The 19288-nt window shown below is 44.2% G+C and overlaps 1 protein-coding gene across 2 annotated transcripts in view; it reads left to right on the top strand.

Moving 5' to 3' along the window:
• MTNR1A (melatonin receptor 1A) overlaps positions 1–19288 on the top strand; it is a 70778-nt gene that overhangs the window by 754 nt on the left and 50736 nt on the right. The window contains exon 1 of one of the 2 annotated variants that reach the window (XM_079990064.1): positions 5176–5802. The exons of the other annotated variant lie outside the window; for it this stretch is intronic. Within the exon in view, the coding sequence (XP_079846190.1) occupies positions 5619–5802 (184 nt within the window). The 5' untranslated portion in view covers positions 5176–5618. Of the gene's footprint in view, positions 1–5175; positions 5803–19288 lie in introns of those variants that run through there. 2 annotated transcript variants of the gene reach the window in all.

Genomic DNA, 19288 nt, shown 5'->3' with positions numbered 1-19288 from the left:
GTTAAAGAAACCCTGCTGGGACAATGATCCAATCTGTACTTATTCAAAATTATTGCAAATTTATTTCCTGTCACACAGGGAAAAAATGTCTTTTATGGGTCAAGGGCTGCGTTGATAGGCAGCTCTTCAGCTGTCACATACCAATGAAGGGCGTGGCCAACATATGTGCACAGACACACAAGATATTCTCACTATAGATGCACATTCATCACACATATCTGTACCCAGACATATGCAGCACACCCACCTACTACACAAGCAGTCTCATAATACTGCTAAACACTCATACACTGTCATACCCAGACACACAAAACCAGCATTTCCAGCTCTCTCCACCCCATTACATGGGTTGGGTTGGCTGGAAACATCGCTCTTGTATTTTCCACAGGATTTGTGCAAAGTTAAAAATGCGGTTTCCACTCCATCCACACCACTTCAGTGCTGATGTGAGATGGGGGGGGGGGAGAGAATGCTGCCTTATACTCTTAAAGCCCACCCCTGCTCTTTATCTCTCTTATCTCAGCGCTGTGATGCTTAGTGCTAAGACCAGACATAAAATATCCTTCTAGCTGTCTTTCAGACAGCAGCCAGAGGGATCTTTTATCTCAGCACTGAGTACCACAGCACTGAGATAACTCCCATCAGGACATAAAAGACCCATTTAGCTGCTCTTTAGAAAGGATGTCTGAAGAGTAGTCAGAAAGATCTCCCATGTCCATTCTCACTGCTAAGCACCACAGTGCTGAGACCAGAGATAAGCCCTCTGCCTGTTCTTTTTTAAAAAAACAACCATTCATTCATTGGAGGGAAGGTGAGAGAAGATGCTGCTTTTTATCTCCATCTCAGTGCTGTGGTGTATTGAGAGCAGATCCTCTCTAAAAAAAGAAGACTTGTGTGCTTTACCTGATCCCTCTGGCTGCCCTTTAGAGATCACACTCTATGGAACACAGAGCTTTATCACTATATCAGATCAGGAGATAGTGCTGTGGGTGTTCGCAGGCCACAACCAGCAGTCTGTCAGGCTGGATTTGGCCTGCAGGATACCACCCTGGCTGTGAAGCAAGACCATGCGGTGAACTGCAAAGAGCAAAGAAGAAGAAGAAGAGTTTGGATTTGACATCCCGCTTTATCACTACCCAAAGGAGTCTCAAAGCAGCTAACATTCTCCTTCCCTTCCTCCCCCACAACAAACACTCTGTGAGGTGAGTGGGGCTGAGAGACTTTAAAGAAGTGCGACTAGCCCAAGGTCACCTAGCAGCTGCATGTGGAGGAGCGGAGACGCGAACCTGGGTCACCAGATTATGAGTCTACCGCTCTTAACCACTACACCACACTGGCTCTCAAACACAATACAAACAAATGGAAGGAGCACTGCTCTAAATCTTTGCTGAAGCTGTGCTAAAATGCAAAGCACAGCCCCGCCTCCTTCAACACTATACATTTTATTAATGGGTATTGACTGCAAATGCATGGAAAGTAAGAACATTTTTCTTAAGAAACTGTGCAAGCTTTTCATCTTCCTCTGCAGTACACAGCATGGGTAGCTTGAAGATATGAATGACTGAAGCTGCCTTATGATAAATGGGACTATTGATCCACCCCTAAATTAGACTCTTGTCCATTCTAACTGGCCTCAGCTTTCCAAGATCCCAGGCAGGATCTTTCCCCAGCATTTCTATTGAAAATCCTTTCCCTTGCGGGTAGTAGGGTTTGATCTACAAAGCATGTGGCTCCAGATGTTCACTTCAGATATCTTAGTTTAATTTCATGTCTTCTTTGTTCCATATTTGTGTGCATAGTGGTTCGTGGTCGAGAGCTATCACAAGTTCTTGGTGGGTTCCCGCAGAGGGTGAAAATTGGCATCTGGAGAGGAATAATTCAGAGAAAGAGAAATTTTCAAGGGGGAACACCACCTGGTAGGAAATGACTGACAAGCGGCACAGAGATTGTCAAGGGTTGTGGCTGACATATGTCTATTTTGTTATGTTTCCATCAAACAGGAAGCCACAGTTGGGTGCATGGGAGACACTCACAAAGAAAGTACAGTGGTACCTCGGGTTATATACGCTTCAGGTTATATATGGTTCAGGTTAGAGACTCAGCTAACCCAGAAATAGTACTTCAGGTTAAGAACTTTGCTTCAGGATGAGAACAGAAATCGTGCTCCGGCGGCGCGGCAGCAGCAGGAGGCCCCATTAGCTAAAGTGGTGCTTCAGGTTAAGAACAGTTTCAGGTTAAGAACGGACCTCCGGAATGAATTAAGTACTTAACCCGAGGTACCACTGTAGTGGTGGGCTGAATGTGATCTTTGGGCTGAAAAAGCCCCCCCCCCCATTCCTGCCATAAAGGATGCCATCCTTTTTAATGACCCTTATAATTTCCTTGTCCCTGTTACCCAGCAGCCAATCCCTTATTTATGGATGATAGCCCCTGAGTTCCCTACAGAAATTCATTAGGTTACATCCAGCATGAGAAAGATTTCTGTGAAACTCAAAATCCCCTGTGACATCTTTCAGACTGACCAAAACCAGCTACAGTGGTACCTCGGGTTAAGAACTTAATTCGTTCTGGAGGTCCATTCTTAACCTGAAACTGTTCTTAACCTGAGGTACCACTTGAACTAATGGGGCATCCCGCTGCCACCTCACGATTTCTGTTCTCATTCTGAAGCAAAGTGCTTAACCCGAGGTACTATTTCTGGGTTAGCGGAGTCTGTAACCTGAAGCGTCTGTACCCTGAAGCGTCTGTAACCCGAGATACCACTGTATATTGTTTTGCTCATGGAATCCCAGATTTGGAAAGGACCTTAAGGATCATTTAGTCCAGCCCCCTACAATGCAGGAATATGCAGTTGTCCCATAAGGGGCTTGAACCTTCAACCTTGGTGTTAACCACACTCTAACCATCTTATTCCTATTTGAAGCATCATTTAAAGCAGCTGTAGTGTTACTCTTCATGCTCTCCCTGAGGTTCTGCTGGAGAAATGCTTAGATGAGAGATACATGCTTGCGCTTTTGCCATCATAAGGACTAGATACTTTCTTTTTTTAAAAAAACAGAAAGCTGTGATTCTCGAGAATATCACAATTTTGAGGAAGCTTTCTGGTGAAACCACTTAGATAAATCAATCCAGAAGAATAGGTATTTGAAATCAAGCCTGAATCAATGTGGCACTTAGGAAAGCTGCTAGGTTCTTTCTCTGTTTTAATTTTCCAAAGGTTGGTTTAAAATAGCTTTGTTTTCTCCCAGCGCTAGACTGTCTGAGGATGGGTAATTCCGTCTCAGTGCAGTGATATACTTAGAAGCCCTTCAGTTTCCTTCTCATCATGCATTCCTATGACTATGTGATGAATACAAATAATAGAAAACTTTCCTTCTAGCATAGGGCACATGTTAGAGCACTGGCTGCTATTTTTAGCATAGCTGCTTCTTCTTCTTTTTTGAACGAGTGGTGTGCCAACACTATGGCAAATAGAATGCTACTGCATCTTCTTAGATCCTGCTTATTTTAATGCCAATCACTCCCGACATTTTTTTTATTGTTATTCAGCTTGTTAAGCAGCTCTCTTGTTCATAATTATGATTCTCCTTCTTTACTCTTCCTTTACTGTTCATAATAGGTTTCAAAATGCCATTGTAATAACAAAACGGTAAGGATCGCATTGTTCAGCCCAGAAGATTTTATGCCATTTAGTAAATGGCAAGGGTGTCCTTAATTGACTAAAATGTTTCTATTTAAAACAGTGCTCTGTTAAACACTGTATGCCATGCTCTGCATAAGACTTTCCTCTATGTTTTCTCAAATAGACTTGAAACAGGAGAGAAAAGAGAATTGACTCCTTGCTTATTGGCTATCAGTTGTTAGGGCTGTATGGATAACGTGAGGAGGGGGAGAATATGAATTACTGCAGTATTTAACAACACACACCTCTGGCAAACACAGCTGGCATTCTCCTTGAGTAGGGGAAAAACCGTATTTCCACGACGTTTTAATGTCAACCAGTCTTTTTTATACTTCCCACTTAGCAATACACGAAGTGCGCCCATATTTTCTACTATGTAAGAAGCCCTATTTTACATTACACCCCCACCCGCTCTGTCCCGTTGCTATTCTGGGTGATGGTCAGAAAGCGGGAGGGGTAGCCTCTTTTCTAAGTTTCAGCAATGAAATCCCATTTGCCTTCGGAAATCTGGGGGGAACTGATATTCGAGAGGAAATGCCCCCAATATTATATCCGACTTTGGGAAGTAGATGAGGTTGCTTTCCAAAAGGAGGAGAGAGAAAAAGTCCGCCTTCCTCATATATTGTCGAGTCCAAAGGGGAGGGGGAGATGTAGAGCGAGGCAGTCTTTTCTTGTCCTCCCCCTGCTGTTTCCCTCCTCTCCTCCCTCCTCTCCTCTGTGAGGCGAATGCACGTGCTGCTCTGGGGGATTCGGGTCCCGAGGTACCTCCCTCCCACCCTCCATGCTGAGCAAATAACTGTACGAGGAGCTTTTAATAGCACAGCCTGATCAGAACTGACTGCCGCTCTCCTCGCTTCCAAGCAGCCCGTGCTTCCTTCTGTAAAGCTTCCAGCCGTCGAGAACCCATCAGGAAAGTGTTTAATTAAAGTGACATTTATCCAAAGTATTATTTAAAAAAAACACACACAAAAAGCAAAAAAAGCAGCCAGGCAAACTTCTCCTTCCTTCGTCTTCTCGACGCCACCCCTCCCAGTCCCGTGCACAAAAAGTCGTTAAAAAGGCTATAAAGCACCGTCGCATCTTCAGGTGGCAACGGTCCCTCAGCGACCTGCAGCCTCCAAATCCGTGAATGAACCTGGCTGGCTTTCTGAATGAGCGAAAGAATGAATGAGCGGACGCGCGAATGAATGAATGGGGAAAGCGAGGAAAGAATGAATGGGGCTGCGCTGGAGGCGCGCGCGCGCGCGCTCACCCTCCCTCCTCCCCAACGTTCCAGTTTTACAACTCTGCCATGAATGGAGGCGCCAGTTCCGGCGAGCGCCTGCTGGAGGAGCTGTGGCTACGTCGCCCGCTTCGGCGGCAGCTGGAATCCCCTCGCAGCGCACGTGTCCGGGGAGGGGGAGGCCAGGCGCCAACGCTAGATGTCACCTGGAGGCAACAGTGGTGGCGGCGCGGGGGGGGGGGGCTGCCGCTGTTTGGGGAGGGGGGCTGGCTATGTGGATGGCGGCTGCAGCTGCAGCAGCGGTGACGGGGCGGGCGATCGGCGCGGAGAGTAAAGGAGGAGGAGGTGGAGGAGGAGGAAGCGGGGGATGCTATAAAAGTAACTCGCCGTGGCACATGCACACTTGGGCGAAACTTCCCCGTCCGGGCAAAGAGGCGATGGCAGGAGCTCGGGAGAGGAGAGGATCGACGGCAGCAGCGGCGGGCTGGCCGCTTGGCATCGCGGCGGAGCCCGAGGGGGGGAAGGAGGCGCTTTAGCATCCTGCTGCCTCCCCTGTGCCCCCCCTCCAAGCAGCCCCTCTCTCATGCCGGCTAGGGCACAGCCAAGGTGACGCTCCCTGCCAGCTGGCGGCGGGCGCCCCGTCCTGCCCCGCATCACACCTTCCCTCCCCAAACTTCGCAGCCCCCGGGACGTGCGCGGCTCCCTCCGGGCAGCATGCGAGGCAATGGGAGCGCGCTGAACGGCTCTTCCCCGCCGCGGGACGGGCTCACCTTGGACAGGCCCCCCTGGGTGGCTTCCACCTTGGCCGCCATCCTCATCTTCACCATCGTGGTAGATATCCTGGGCAACTTGCTGGTGATCCTGTCCGTGTACAGGAACAAGAAGCTGAGGAACGCGGGTGAGAATCGGGAGGCGAAGGCGGGGTGGCCAGGAGGAGGACAGAAGCCAGGAAAAAAGAGGGAAGGAAGACCAGGAGAATCGCTTCGGACGTGCCTACGAGCAGCAGTTGGGGGGGGGGCTGTGCTGGAGCGGAAAGGGGAGGGGGCAAAGCGGGCAAGAATGGCAAAGCCCTCCTTTCTTGGTGTATGTTTGGGGGGGGCGTTGATGCACGACCCCCCCCCCTTCCTTCGTTTGCTGTGATTGGAACGGCGAGTTTCTCCGGCGCGCCAGGAGGAGCCGTGCGTGCGCTTTGCTTGCCAGGCTCAATCGAATAGTGCGGGGCAGGCGGCGAGGGGCATTCTGGGAAAGCAGCGCTGTCGGGTAAAGGCAGAGAGCGAGCGAGAGCACGAAGCTAACCTTGCTCGGAGATTATATCAGAATGGGCGCGCGAATGTTATGGGGGGAAGCGATATTGTCTTACCTCTTTTGCCCATCCTCCCGGCTCCTCCTTTCCTCGGCGATGCGCCTTAGAACTTTGACGCGGCTTTGCATTACTTAAAGAGTGACCCCCGCTGCTCCCCGGTTCACTGCAAGGCAACAATTCCAGCTTGTGACAGATGCCGAAAGCGGTGCATGTGATGGTTTCACCTCAGATCAGTGATCAAGAGGCAGCGTGTATTTTTAGTGACAGCCACACAAAAAATAACACACCACAACCCCAGCTGCTATTTAAAGTTCCGGCTCAATATATGATCTAGCATAGGGCAAGACAAGAATTGTTTTTTCCCCCAACGATGCCCGAGGTGGGGTGGGGGAATACTTATGTTGTCCGGAGGGATGGAGTCTACGTTATTGTTTTTCTTTGGTACAGTAGATGCTTTTTAATAGATCTGTATTGAAAATATTTGTGCAGAATGAAGGCGTGATGGTTGTGAGATAACTCTGCACACTCCAGGAACGTAAAACTGATGCTGAGGTAAACTCAGTGGTGATAAGCTCATTTTGCATTTTGCCCTCTATCCACTTGTTATTTACTCCGTTTAACGACTGAAACCATCTGATCGCTACACAGATTTTAGGCGGCGGGGGGGGGGCAGGAGAAGATCAGTGATGGTCTCTTGAACAAATCTGCCTTAGTTTATGGATTATTGGTTAGACAGACAGGGAAATTCCCATTCAGAGTCATTCTGCTTTATCATGTCAGACCAGCTGGTGTGCACATATACTAAATCTATGCAACTCCGCTTTTAAACTTTCGTTGAGGGAGGGGGGAAGCAACCCACAGAGCGGCGAAACACGTGCAAGGATTTGCGTCAGCAGACCGGGCAGAAAATTTGCTTCCACATTTCTCCACCCACCTTTCCGATATTGCAAAGCACTGGTTTGTAGTCTTTAATGGAATGGCAGGATTTTGTTGGACGGTAGTACCCGGAGACCTTCGTTTGGGAGTGTTTGTGCTGTTTTTGAAATCTGGTAAGACAAGATAATTAGATCCTGAGGACAACTTTGCAAAGCTCTCCTATTCGCCTGAAGTTTTTGTGATGGCCATAGGGCTAATTTCAGGACTCTCTGGTCTTCTAGAATAATTCTAACTTAAATGGTTACTGAATGAGTTTGTGGGCACTTTTTGCTGTGAAAATAACAAAGGGTTTTATTTATAATCCCCCCCTGCACATATATGTTCTTTAATTATGACATAGCCAGAATTTTGTTGGTTGAATAAAGGAGAATATATAAAGTTGGATTCAGACGTGATCATGCTTAGATTTCTGTGAGTCTATTCTAATCATAACTAAGTTTGGATATAGTAACCCATAGCATTAAAAGTGTTGTCCCTTTGAGATCTGCTGGAGCTGTTCATTCAAGTTAGAGGGATTTCTGCACTTGGAAGTTGATGTACATGAAGGATGATAAACATTGTATTGTATTACATATATGAAATAAGAACAACAAAAGTGTTTGCTGTTCTCAGCTTTTGAACATTAATTTTAGATTTCATTGGGGTTGCTGCGTACATTACATTATTTTCTACATGGAAAACATTTCCATGTTGCGAATAACACATGAACCATGTATGGATTCTTATGTGGGACAATGCAGTCTATGCATTCCACACTAAGTGTGTATATGCATATTGAGAAACCATGGTTGGCTGCAGCTTCTCAGGGCATGCAAACCATATGTGAATGTGGGAAACATTAAACCTATGGGATCATTATGCATGGCAATTTATGTATATCTTGCACATTACTTCCTATATGAATGTTCTTTTATTCTAAGGCAGGTGACATGTGAAATACTCTTGTATGAAATCTATGGGCACATACACAAATGGAGCACAGGGTTGAATCATTTGCTGCTTCTAATGTCTTGTTGAGTTTTTCTCTAGAACCCACCAAATCAAGCTTCTCCTAAGTGGGAGGGCCATAAATGAGTGGTGGAGCTAGTCAAATTATCTGACGGATGACCTCCCCTGATTGTGATTCAATAGAAGATCATAGTGGGCTAGATGGCCCAATGGCATGGCTCAGTTTATAGAATGATATTTAAGTATCATGGTTCCTTGGGTGTTCTTTCCTAGAACTGAAATAGTCTTGATTATGTTGTGGCAAGGAAGTTTGCCTCAACTTATAGAGAGCTCATCTGGACACAGGCTGGTTTGACCCAAGAGGTTAATTGCTGCTGCTTCCTGTAATGCAATTGCAAAAGTTGCAAGGGCTAGAATGTATAATAGTATTCTCTCCCTCATGTACAAGTCAGGGCCACTTCACACATTATGCTTTTCAAATTAAGATGATTTATATCTACATCTAACACAGGCATGTGTACTCTTTGGGAAACTCTTGTCTGGGAAATGTGATTGACTGCTGCTCTGTTAACTGCTTTTAGCCAGCAGATTGTATAAATCTTTTGCTTTTGACCCAGTGGGCAAGGCCATTCTGCCTAATGTGTGAACTAGCATCCTTGTGTGACACAGAGATTACAAGGGAAACTTGAGTGCTCTCGAGTGTCTTGTATGAAAATACCCATATATATTTGCTCTAATTAAATGCTGGAAATGTCTACTTGTTCAATAACATCGTGTTTCTTTTTTCTTTTCTTTTGCAATATTGCAAAATAATAAAAGTACACAACTGTGAGATACAAAATTCTTCAACCACAGTTTAGTAGGTCTTGGGAAAGTGACAACCATAATTAACTTAATAAGCAGAACAGGTCTGTCTTCCTCTGCTCTAATATAGCAATTTTACCTTTTTATGTAAGGTCCAGTAAAATGACATTTAAAAGGTTTTCAATTAATTAAGCTTTCTGAAAGAATAAAGATTTTCACTTTAAGACACTTTTGGTTTGTAGATTATTGAAAAGAGGGAAGTATTTAATAGCAAATATCCACCAAATGGCTTAGAGCTTTTGTTACAATCAAGTGGTATATATATTTTGTTAAATAAATAAGCTGTTCTTATCATGTGGGAGATTTGCTGTCACATTCTGAAATATAGTATTAGGCTGTAACTGTTATAAACTCTGTGATTTTGAAGTCTTCAGTCACCCATGTGCATATCTGTGCAACTTTACACACTATTAAAAGATAATACACACTATTAACAGCAAAGCAAGCTAGGATTACCAATGTTAGTGAAATTGCACACCACCTGAAGAGTATATTATCATTTTGCGGGTGTATGAGCAAGGATTTTCATTTGGTTCTGTTGGTGCTACTTAATGCTTTGAATAATCATAATTTTATTATATACAACATACATCTATACTTTTATTTTTATTTGCTAACAACAAGGAAAATGCAACTATTTGCAGAGTCAAAATGGAACTTTGTATATTAACCTGGCATTACCATTGTGAAAAACTGGACATTGGCTGGCCTGGCCCACATGGATCAGGTGAGGGAGGAACAGAAGATGCCTCTTGAAGAACATGTAACTCAATGAAGATTGATTTTGCTCCTCTGCCAAGGAAACACAGATTAAGACAACTTGGAGATGGTAGTGGTCAGTGGGGGATCCTTTTGTGTCTCTGTTGTTTCTATCTCATTGCAAAATGGTTGAAGAAAACGTCACAGTGGATATCTGGACTTCTTTTATTGACTTTGGATTAATAAAACAGAGAGACAGACAGGACTATGCACAGTAGAAAGGCCGTAAAAACACCTTGACAAGAATTGGTCTCTCCTGCCCGGCAGTCAGAACATTAGTAAGAGCCAAAATGTTCTCAAAACAGAGGAGTCAGTATTCCTAAGAAGCTATGTCCCAGCAAACGAGGCGCCTCTTGATACAAAGAGCTCCTTCATAGTCACAGGCATGGCTTCAGTAGATGCTCTTCTAGACAAAGGAGCTGATGATGCTACTGGTAGGATCCTATTTTATTTAATGTACTTGACTGTCAATAAGTTTCATCTGATCTCTTTTTGGATTTAACAGAACCCAGGAGAAAAGTCCAGTCCCTTTTGCTTGCAAGTGCTCTCCACGCTGTAGTTGCTTACACCAGAACCCTGTTATTGATGTGTTCAGTGAGGTCTTGCATGTATGGGTTGCCCCCTTCATTTCAAATGGGGACAAGCAGATTTCCGCATGCCCATGTGTGCGCGCACACACACGCACACAAGATCTGCTACCTCTGTTTACATGTATGGGATAGGAAGGGTTTTGTGGGTACATGGGCTTCCAATTTGATCTGATTTACCAGGTTGATGAACTCATTCCCCTCCTCCATGTCTGCTGGATTGTAACTTTTCTACAACTTGCAGAGGATACATAGAAGGCATAAGGATTTTGATGTGTGAACAAAACTGAGCCTAGAGGTCTTCAATTGATTTACCATTATTGATCCATGGGTATCTGTGGTTAGATGTCTCTTTATTGGGCATATTTGCAAAATGACATAACCCCATAGAACACAACACTTTCCCATTATGCCAGAATGGAACATTTCTTTTGAATCCAATGGCTAATTTTTGTTTCACAATTACTGTTAATCATTTGGGCAATGCTGGTTGAAGGAAAGGAGGGAAGGGCAAAACTTTCAACCATATTAGTGTTCTTGAAAGTGTCTTTCCATTTTTTCTCTACTCCTTAGCCCAACACCAGAGAGAGAACCTGTAGTTACTTCATACCCCAAACCAGGGTTGGCTATCTCATGAAACAATCTGAGGCCTGGCCAGCCATGTGAAATTATAATCAGTAATAAGAGAGTGAAAAAATTATTTTTTTTCATGTGTGTGTGTGCGTGTGCGCGTGTGTGTGTGTGAGAGAGAGAGAGAGAGATTGCACTCTTGGAGTTCCATGTATAGCCTTCTGGGTGTATCCTGACACATGTACTGTGTGAAGTTCTCACAGTTAGTTGATGCCCAGTCTTTTTATTATACAGCCTTAAAGGTAAAGGTAAAGGTACCCCTGCCCGTACGGGCCAGTCTTGACAGACTCTGGGGTTGTGCGCCCATCTCACTTAAGAGGCCAGGGGCCAGCGCTGTCCGGAGACACTTCCGGGTCACGTGGCCAGCGTGACATCGCTGCTCTGGCCAGAGCCAGAGCCAGAGCCGCACACGGAAACGCCGTTTACCTTCCCGCTGGTAAGCGGTCCCTATTTATCTACTTGCACCCGGAGGTGCTTTCGAACTGCTAGGTTGGCAGGCGCTGGGACCGAGCAGCGGGAGCGCACCCCGCCGCAGGGATTCGAACCGCCGACCTTTCAATCGGCAAGCCCTAGGCGCTGAGGCTTTAACCCACAGCGCCACCTGCGTCCCCTATACAGCCTTACTGCCCATGAAAGGGATTGGTTGCACTGCAGAATGTACTTATGTCCTACTTTGGCCACCATCTTCAAATCGGAGTGACCTGTGAGTGTTGGACTACCATACTGGTCTTTCTGCAGCTCCATGAGCTTTTCCTTAGAATCAGGACAGACGTGACACCCAGACATGGCTGCTTCCTGCCAGAATGCATCTGGGAACTGTTTGCTTGGGCAGATCCAGATCACGGGAGTGGTTAAAGAACAATAGGGTGGTCTGTGTAGCTCAGTAGAGACTCTGCTTTGCTTGCAGAATGTCTCTTGTTCAATCCCTAGTAACTCTATTATGGGGAAAATATGCCCTGCCTGAAACCTTAGAGAGCTACTGCAAGTCAGTGTAGATCCGGTATCTTTAAGCCTTTCTGACCTGGGACCCACCTTTAACTCAAATATGCATTTGGGGACCCAAATTCTCCATTTTTACCATACATTTCTATGGTGGCTGAAGACCAGTGTTGCAGGCAATACTGAGTGAGATGGACCAGTGATATAAGGCAACTTCCAATGTTTCTAATTAGCAGTGACGTAATCCTGTGCGTGTGATAGTCCCTCCTTTCTTCCCTGCCAGAAAAGGGGACAATGGGAATGACCTTCAGATTGTCTGCCAGTCGGAGGGAAGAAACCACAATTCAGCATATGCTAGCTTCATCTTTGCTTCTTTTGATTTGGCATTTACTCTATTACGGAGATTCACTACTATGCAGATATCAGGCTGTTAGGTTAAAATCAGATTCCTGGAGTTGAGAAAAAGAAAAGAGCAAATGAAAAATAGCTAGGGCAAGTGTGCACAGCTTGTGGCACATCAACCTTAACAGCTGGCCCAACAATGTGTGGTGGCCTGAATAACAGAATTGTAGGGTTGGAAAGGACAACAAGGATCATCTAAGTCAGGCTTCCTCAAACTCGGGCCTCCAGATGTTTTTGGCCTACAACTCCCATGATCCCTAGCTAGTAGGACCAGTGGTCAGGGATGATGGGAATTGTAGTCTCAAAACATCTGGAGGGCTGAGTTTAAGGAAGCCTGATCTAAGTCCATAACCCCAGCAATGCAGGAATATTTAGCCCAACATGGGGCTCAAACCCACAACCCTGAGATTAAGTGTCTCATGCTCTACTGACTCAGCTATCTCAGCCGAGGGCTAAGAAGTCTTTGCCAACAGTCTGGAATTGCAGAATTGAGGGAGGAATCTCACTTTCAGGCTGTGGAGGGAAAGTGCGCTCTAGTATGGCCTGTGAAGATGTGTTCACCCTGGCGGGTCATGTGTTATATGCATATTTAGGAGTATTATCCCATGTACCTGCATGTTAGATGTCTGTGAGTGCACTGCTATGCAGGCCTACTTGGAAGTAAGTCTCACTGTGTTCTGTGACTTTTGCTCCCAGGTAAGTCTGTATAGGACTGCAGGTTCCAGAAAACAGGAATGATGTCAGATATGCTTAAACACTGTTCATATTCTCCTCTGAATATTAATATCCTTATGCCTTCATTGTTATTCATGCAAAGTAAGCAAAACCTCAAGAACAAAGGAATGGAGCAATTGTACACCACATTCTATAGGATTATTATTATTATTATTATTATTATTAAAATATTTGAACTATTAGTGACTAGACCTGCACACCTTGCACACCCAAAATACCCTTGTTTGGGTAAACAGGGTTCAGTCATTTGGCATTTTATTCCAGTGAATGGACTTGCTGCTTTCAGTCATAATGCCCCCTTTTGCAATATCTTGTGTCTTTTTCCTGTTGCTCCCATTTGGCACAGGCTGGGGGTGGCACTGGGCTGCTGTAATCTGCTGTTGCTAAATACAAAAACAAACACTCATCCACAGTACACACAAGACTGGGGAAATCCCTCTTTTTATATAATATCCAGATTAATTTTTGTCACACTAGAATCCTTCCGTAATGAGAACGCATGCTTTAAACCCATTCACATAAAAGCTTTGACATACAGCAAAAAGGTTTATTCCAGGCTCAATCAGAAAAAAGAAAATATATTTATTTGAAATATGTTAATTTAATATAGGGTTGCTGGGGATTTTTTTTCAGTTTGGAGGGACCGAGCTCATTCTTTTTGGACATTCTTGATATGAAGCACAAAGCAACCCAAAATAGGTTTGTCCCACTCTCAGTTCCCAGTTCCCTTGCACCTTTTGATTGAGACACAGCAGCCCAGCTACACAACGTTGATTTTTTAAACCTTCTCCTTAACTATTGTCAGTTGGAATGTCAATTGGCCCAACTTTGTAGCCTATGACTCCATGTTCTTTTGAATGGGCATCACTTTAAGGTTCCCTTGTAAGTATATGGCTGATTAGCTTCTCTGTGCAAGCCCCCCCCCCCCATCTTCACTTCCCTCAACCACCTTAACTAGGGTTTAGCATTGTATCTGCACCAGTACTAACCATGGGTAATTCAAACCAGGGTTGCTTCCTTCTTCTTTTGAGGACTTGGCTATGATTTTTTGGCTGTGATTTCTAAGGCCAGCATTAGATGCAGTGCTAAACGTAGTTAAGGCTGATAGAAGAATGGGAGAAATTCATGCCACAAAGTGGAAGAAATTCTCAAGGCCTATCCTCAGTTTGCATGGCTTGCCTTTGGGTCTTTGTTTACAACAGAAACAGGCAAAGTGTACCTAAACTATAAGATCAGCAGGATCATGTAATACAGCAGGGCTGGGGCCTCTAGGGACTTCCAAATATTGCTGGACTACAGCTCTCACCTTCGATGACCATTGGCCATGCTGTTTGGGGCTGATGCAAGTTGGAAGTCCAACCCTGGGAGGACCACAGATTCTTCATCCCTGCAAGACAACTTTCCTGGATGGGACATTTTTCAGGAAGGAGATTGCATAATTGAATGTTCTCCTATCTAATATGCTTTTATCTCCTTTTTCTTTAACATGGGAGGGCATTTGAGTCTTCAATCTTCCATCTCCAACAGAAGGATAGTCTTAAGAGCTGCACTATGTGATTCTGTTGATTGTGGAGCTTGGCTTTCAGTTTATTCTAATGAACTGTAATAATGTAATAAGATGCCCATGTAATAAGATGTAATAAGATGCCCATGATGGATAGCTCAGGCGATAGAGCATGAGATCCTTAATTTCAGAGTCATGGGTTTGAGCGCCATATTGGGCAAAATATTTCTGCATTGCAGGGGCCCCTGTGGTTCCTTCCAGCTCTATGATTCTAAGTATATGCAACTCTACATTAATATCCTGATTTTAAAATTGAAGACAAGCCTCTTGATTTTCTGGGCTTGTAGAACTGGACCTGGGTTTCTCTCTCTCTCTTTCCAAAATATGTGTGATATTTTGAATATCAGCATAATTAACTATTCCTCTCCATAGGTATTTGTTGAAAGACCAATGCCAGGTGCAGAGTTGAAATGCTATTGAAAGGAAAAACCACAAGCTGCCACTTTCAACCACATTGTTCTTGATGGTCTATGAGTATAAACTGAATTCTGTTTCTAGTCTTATATATAATATGTCTTATTTTTCATAAGAAACAGATTTATTTATTATTTTTTGCTATTGTAGTTTTGCATTTTGGAGTAAGTACATCCTTGTCATTACAGGTGCCTTTTGAACTGCTTCTGGAGATCCTCAACAAAAATGGAGGATTCAAGGAACACCTGGATCATCAGAAACACCATTTTACTTGTAGAGCACCAACTCCTAACACACGGACTCAGGATCTGAAGAGAAGCAAATGAACAGTGGATGGCAATGAGCATTTGTGTTTCAAACTTGCCTAACACCCAGTAGCATAAATGGTAAGAACATTGTGTATGTTTCCAAGGGGGTGGGTTGACGCTCTGAGAGGTTGAATTTTGTCTGCGGGTAGACAAAACCGAGAATAATAATTTTTTATTTATTTTTACAAGTTTCTATTCTACCTGTTTTTCCAAGAAAAACTCAAGGTGGCTAACAAATAGTAATAAAAACAGAACAATTGTAATCCTACTAAGCCATGCATATGCTTTGAAATTAAATAAGTTATCAAACCTGTTTGACAAGCTTCAGTAGCACAAAAATGACAGAACTGAAGAGTTGAGGAATTCCAACAACCACCAGAAGCATTAGAATTATGAGGCCTGATGGACTTTTCTTGGCAAGGGTGGCCTGAGACATTTTTGCACCTGATATGAAATGCCCTTGATGGGGGCAGCATGAGGCACCACAAGGACTTACTCTCAAGGCAAAACCCTTGTAAAGCATCACTGCTGGGTGGGTGGGCAAAACTGGGTGGTGGAACACCTCCTCTCTTGCTGACTCTGCAAGGGGGGAGACATTCTCCAGAGCTTTGTTGCCAGCCTCTCTCCACCCCTCGGGATGGCAGGAGAGCAGCGGCAAAGCATAGCTTCTTCACTGGTGGTGGAAATGTTGGATGCCACCTCTTGCGTTTCTGCTGCCTGAGGTACCTGCTTCACACCTCCATATTTGTGGTTCGGGTGTGCTACTTGGCATGGCATCCCGCAACAGAAAAGGCTGTACCCTTTGACAAGATTGGCAGATTTTCAGCATGGCCCCAGATGATGACTGGAACGTGCAGGGAGGCGCATACATAAAAAGGCAGATATAATTTATGAGGGGGACGCAGGTGGCGCTGTGGGTTAAAGCCTCAGCGCCTAGGACTTGCCGATCGAAAGGTCGGCGGTTCGAATCCCTGCGGCGGGGTGCGCTCCCGCTGCTCGGTCCCAGCGCCTGCCAACCTAGCAGTTCGAAAGCACCTCCGGGTGCAATAGGGACCGCTTACCAGCGGGAAGGTAAACGGCGTTTCCGTGTGCGGCTCTGGCTCGCCAGAGCAGCGATGTTACGCTGGCCACGTGACCCGGAAGTGTCTCCGGACAGCGCTGGCCCCTGGCCTCTTAAGTGAGATGGGCGCACAACCCCAGAGTCTGTCAAGACTGGCCCGTACGGGCAGGGGTACCTTTACCTTTACCTATAATTTATAAAAGTGTGCCTGCTATTCAATTCTGAAACTCAAAGTCTTGTCCTCTATAAAAAGCTCCCAACGCACAAGCGGTTAAATGTAGCATAAGATGTGCATGAAATTAGGCTGCACTTCCTTATGTCTAACAGTTTCTTTGTTTCTGAACCGAAGGTTAGATGAAATTGTTGCCATCAAAGGGAGCCAACCATTCTTCCTTCCTTCGCCAGCTGTCACTTCATGATCTCTTTCTTTGATGCTCAATGCTTCCGAAATCCTTTAGCTCTTTACTATTATCCATTTCTCTTTCCAAATCCTTCACCTATTGGACAATATTAACCATGACATTTTGTTTATTTACTTGAAATATTCCATTCCCGCCTTTCTCCCAAGCTGGGATTCAAAGGGACTTACAACATTTGAAAACAACATTATGCAATGCACAGTAATAAAAACAAGAATTAAAATATATCAGAACACCTTTAAGACCAGTAATTTTCCCTGACTGCAGCCATGTAATTAGCATCCCCTGAACCTAATTTTTTGAAGACCTGTCTGAATAAGAAGGTCTTAGCCAGCCAGTGGAAGGATGACAGTAATACACATATGTTTGTTGGGCAGTTCTTTGGCTTTTATTAGATTTTGTTTGATGTGAGCATCATTTCTTCTAGTACCAATTCAAATCTTCCTGTGCTTCCACCTATTCAGCCAGAACTGTGCCAGGCACACAGAGGAGGATGGTTAATCCCATGGTATGCTCAAAACTAATAAAAAAATCCACAGTGGCAAAAAATAAGCCCTAAGTGGAGGAAACCCCCAAAGTGAATTAAATTGCTTAGTAGCATGGAATGTTGAGAGACTGGGGACAGGGGGACAGGTAGTTACTGCTCAGGTAAAATCCAAGGTAGATGTACTTCATTGTCCCTCAATTGCAGGATGGAAGGAAATGCTCCTGGAAAATAGTTGCTTTTGACAGCCCTACAGTAGCAGACTAAGTCAGGGGTGGGGAACCTGTGGTCTTTCTGATGTTTTTGGATTACAGCTCCCATCATCCCTGATCTTTGGCCATGCTAGCTGCACTGGAGCTAAGAGGAGTTAGGAGGCCAGCAACACCTGCAGAACCTCAAGTTTCTCCATTACTGCTATAGGCATTTTACAACCCTGCAGTGATTCCTAGAGGTATTATAGGTTTGGGGTGCAAGTGAAAGCAGAGAGGCTACCAACAATGTTGCCATGTTATCCATTGCTCTCATCTGCTACATTTCAGGTTGGGCTAAAAGAGGACAGCTTATAGTAGTCCTCACAATGTAGTCAACTGTGAATATTTCAAACAAGAGGACTACTTAAACTTTTCTTGCAGACCTTTTCTGAGGCCCAATCACTGAAACTAGTTCAGATGAGTTTCACTCTTTTAAAATGTTCAAAAATATTTTTGGAAGGGTAGGGTATAAATTTGATTGATTAATTAATTGAATAAATTTTAAAAAAAAAATTTTTGGAAGACTCAAGTTGGAGCAGGGAATCCAGTGTCCCTCTCTCTTCCCGACTGCCCTTGCTGTCAGCTACAGGCCCAAATAATGTGCACACACACCAGGGATATAGTGCAGTGTCTTGTTGCAATGCCCCAACTGTACATTGTGTATTGCTAAAATGCAATTTTCCACTTGTAAAAAACCCAATAATTTTTCTTTTTGGCAGGGTTGCTCAGCCTCCCCCTTAATGGTTTCAATTCAGTGTTGGTACTGACTGACATATCAAATTTAATATTTTTTATTATTATTATTAAATTTTTTATTACATTTTCAGTTTACAGAAAAGAAAAAGAAGGACAAACCAGAAAAAAGAAAGAAATTTAATATTTTACTCCCAAGTGCTTTACACTAAATCCTCTGTGTTATTTCACACACAAGCACACAAGCTAGTGATATATTTTTCTGATTTTTTAAAAAAGCAGCCTCTTGTTCCTATGTATGCATTTGTCATTAACATTCTGTCCTTTTGCATGAAGTCTGTAAAAGTAAGTGTGTATAGGATTTCAACCTTTGGGAGGTTTTCAACTAAGTACTCCCATTGAAATGAATGAACATGATGCACTGGCCTCAATCCTATGCTCGCTTAGCTGGGAAAAAACCCTATTGAACTCATTGGGACTTCCTTCTGAGTAGATATAATTAGGCTTGTGTTTTTGGTCACTTGAGCCACATGGAAATGAAGACCTTCCTCTTTAAAGTTTCTGGAGACCTTTCAAAGTCTCCTGGAGGAGGATGTTAGCAAAACAGCTTTGGGGAATGTATCACTGGTGGGCTCAACACATGCTATCTGATATATTAATTCTCCAAGTACAACAGAGGCCTCCCTCTGAGTGTCTCTGCCTTATAGAGTAGCTATAGATGCATCAGCAGAAAGAGAAGAAATGTATCTCCACAAAAGTGGATGAAAAAAGACAGAATTGCATAAAATGTGCATTCGCTAAAATAATAATATACATCAGAATGCAATAAATTTCACAATCATGGGCTGCAATCGTATAACCTATGTGCTTGCTGCTCAGAGGACTGATGGTCAGTTTCAAGGTTATTCATCTTTAAACTAGAAAGTAGAGGACTCTCTGAAGGCAGTAAAGTGTCCTTATGTCCCAAATAGAGAACAGTTCTATATTTGAAGAGCCAGTAGAAGATGGTCCTTTATTTGAAGAGCTATCAAAGGACTGTTGTCTGTAAAGTAGGACACATGGCCACCCTAACCACCTTCAGGGTGGCT

This window comes from Podarcis cretensis (assembly GCF_951804945.1).
Source record: "Podarcis cretensis genome assembly, chromosome: 9".
NCBI lineage: Eukaryota > Metazoa > Chordata > Lepidosauria > Squamata > Lacertidae > Podarcis > Podarcis cretensis.
This window is presented reverse-complemented; position numbering and strand designations above follow the sequence as displayed.